General features: G+C 45.0%; 1 protein-coding gene across 1 annotated transcript in view; it reads left to right on the forward strand.

Moving 5' to 3' along the window:
• Positions 1-2500, forward strand: part of LOC310798586 (piezo-type mechanosensitive ion channel component 2-like) — a gene marked incomplete at its 5' end in the record, with an annotated part of 118304 nt that overhangs the window by 98418 nt on the left and 17386 nt on the right. Inside the window, 6 exon segments of the mRNA XM_083661126.1 lie at positions 245-254; positions 256-321; positions 323-358; positions 360-395; positions 1367-1454; positions 1840-1966. Coding sequence (XP_083517252.1) covers positions 245-254; positions 256-321; positions 323-358; positions 360-395; positions 1367-1454; positions 1840-1966 — 363 coding nt within the window.

The raw sequence follows: 2500 nt of genomic DNA on the forward strand, positions 1-2500 counted from the left end.
TCTCTCTCTCTCTCTTCTCTGTCTCTCTCTCTCTCTCTCTGTCTCTCTCTCTCTCTCTCTCTCTCTCTGTCTCTCTCTCTCTCTCTGTCTCTGTCTCTCTCTCTCTCTCTCTCTCTCGTCTTCTCTCTCTCTCTGTCTCTCTCTCTCTCTGTCTCTCTCTCTCTCTGTCTCTCTCTCTCTCTCTCTCTCTCTCTCTCTGTCTCATCTCTCTCTCTCTCTCTCTCTCTCTCTCTCTCTCTCTCAGGTCTATGTCTCCTCTACCGGCCGGTGAGTCAGTTCTTCAGAGCCTTGGTGCAGCCGGAGTACAGCGCCGTCACCGACGGTCTACGTGTTGATGTTCCTCTGCGACACCGTCGACTTTCATCGTCATCGTCTTCGGCTTCTGGGCCTTCGGGGTGAGAGAGAGTTTATTGTACAGGGGCCGCATTACAGAAACATCCTATCTGAAGCCCTCAGTTCAGATAGGAAATGTCTAGATAGGATTTTTCCTGATTTCGTGTTACAGAATCAAATCCCAACTAACTTTAGGAATCCTATCTTATTTGACTAATCTTATGTCTGGTTCATTCAAGAACACTCTCGTTGTAGATTTAACCATTTATTGCATAAATGAGAATACAGTTATGTTTGGCGTTGAAGGCTCGGCTCTTTACAGAAGATGCTCCCCCCTCAACCGGCCCAGCAGCATCAAGCTACGCAGAGCAGGGAGGGCAGCAAAATCCCTCATGGAGATACAAGATTCCAGATAAATTTAAAGCCATAGTGAGTAAGAGAGAAATTTGACATGGAAGCAAGACATGGAATACCTGTTCACTTTTTGAGCCATGCAGACTCTTGAGCTAGAATACATGATTAGCCTTTGAGCCAAGCAGACTGAGCTAGAAAGGTGGAGGCTGGGGTGGTGGAGGCAAAGCATTGCCAGCAGCAGTAGCGGTGTGAAGCAGCATGGGTGGAGCAGATCAGAGTGAGAGAGGAGGCCGTATTTAAATCGACGGCTTATTGTGAGAATGGCTGTTATTGGTGAATGAACAATGATTCAGTCAGCAGCTGACAGCTGGATACAGCTGGGGTGTAGCGCATGACTTCCGTGTCTCAAATGAACTAACGCGAGGCTTCATTTAGGGAATCCTAAGTACCCAATCCAACATCAGTTACCAACTTTTATGTCTGTTACCTAGCAACCAATGCTACTTTTCTCAACGGGCAAAGCTAAATGTTACTGCCAATCACTTACAATAGAGACATCTCATCTCATACACATAACACAGTGAAGATCCATATCTTCAGTATTTGACCAGTTGGGAGAGAGAAGGGGGTCGGAGGCTCAGGTGTTCGCTAACCCTCAACGCCATCTTCCATTTCCCAGAAACACTCTGCGGCTGCTGACATCACTTCCTCCCTCTCAGAGGACCAGGTTCCTGAAGCCTTCCTGGTCATGGTGCTCATCCAGTTTGGTACGAGTATCACTTTACTTTGAAACTTTAGGGTTGCTTTGTTTGTGAACAGGCTGGTTTCTGGAGTTATAAGCTGTGTCATTCTTTACGTCACTTTTTGGTCAGTCTTTTGGTAACAGTTTTTGTCAGCTTTTGCCAGTTTTTTTTGTCAGTTTCTACTGTATGTAATTTTTTGGTCAGTTATGTCTTTTTATCTATTTTTGTCAGTTTTTATGTAATTATTTTTGTCCATATTTCTTTTTGACAATTTCTATGTCATTTTTGTCAGTTTTTGGTCAGTTTTTATGTCATCTTTGTCAATGTTTATATGCTTTTTTGGTCATCTTTTGTCCGTTTTTGTGAGTTCTTGTCATTTTTGTCAGTCTGTCTGCCTGTCTGTCTGCAGGTACCATGGTGATTGACAGAGCCTTGTATTTGAGGAAGACCGTTCTGGGGAAGTTGGTCTTTCAGGTGATTCTGGTGTTTGGAATCCACTTTTGGATGTTCTTCATCCTGCCTACTGTGACTGAAAGGTACTTCTCACACACACACACACACACACACACACACACACACACACACACACACACACACACACACACATGCACGGCTTGATTGATTGAATGAACCAGGTTTAGCCAAATTTTTGCCGGAGGCAAGCCTCTGATTGGCTGGTCTGTAGGAGGCAAGCCTCTGATTGGCTGGGCTGTAGGAGGCAAGCCTCTGATTGGCTGGGCTGTAACAGAAATCCAGCTCTCTGCGTGCACTGGTGCATCGTTCAAAATGTACCGCTCTACGAGTTGCATCACGCAAATAAGGAGGTCCGTGGTTGATACTTGGTCAATTCATACTGTATGTCTGTCACGCATTTTGTTTTGGTCTTCAGGTCCTTAACCACTTGTCAAGAGTTGTGCACCACATATAGATATTTATCTACAGCTAGTTACTGCCAGACTAGTCTCTCCCCAGACTCAAATATTAACATTGAATTGCTGCGCTCCGCATACTACATAAATGAGTCTGTGCCACTTCACAGCCACTGCTGGTTTTTGAAGGCGGGTTGAAAT

This window comes from Poromitra crassiceps (genome assembly GCF_964638095.1).
Source record: "Poromitra crassiceps genome assembly, chromosome: 2".
In the NCBI taxonomy this organism is placed as follows: Eukaryota; Metazoa; Chordata; class Actinopteri; order Beryciformes; family Melamphaidae; genus Poromitra; species Poromitra crassiceps.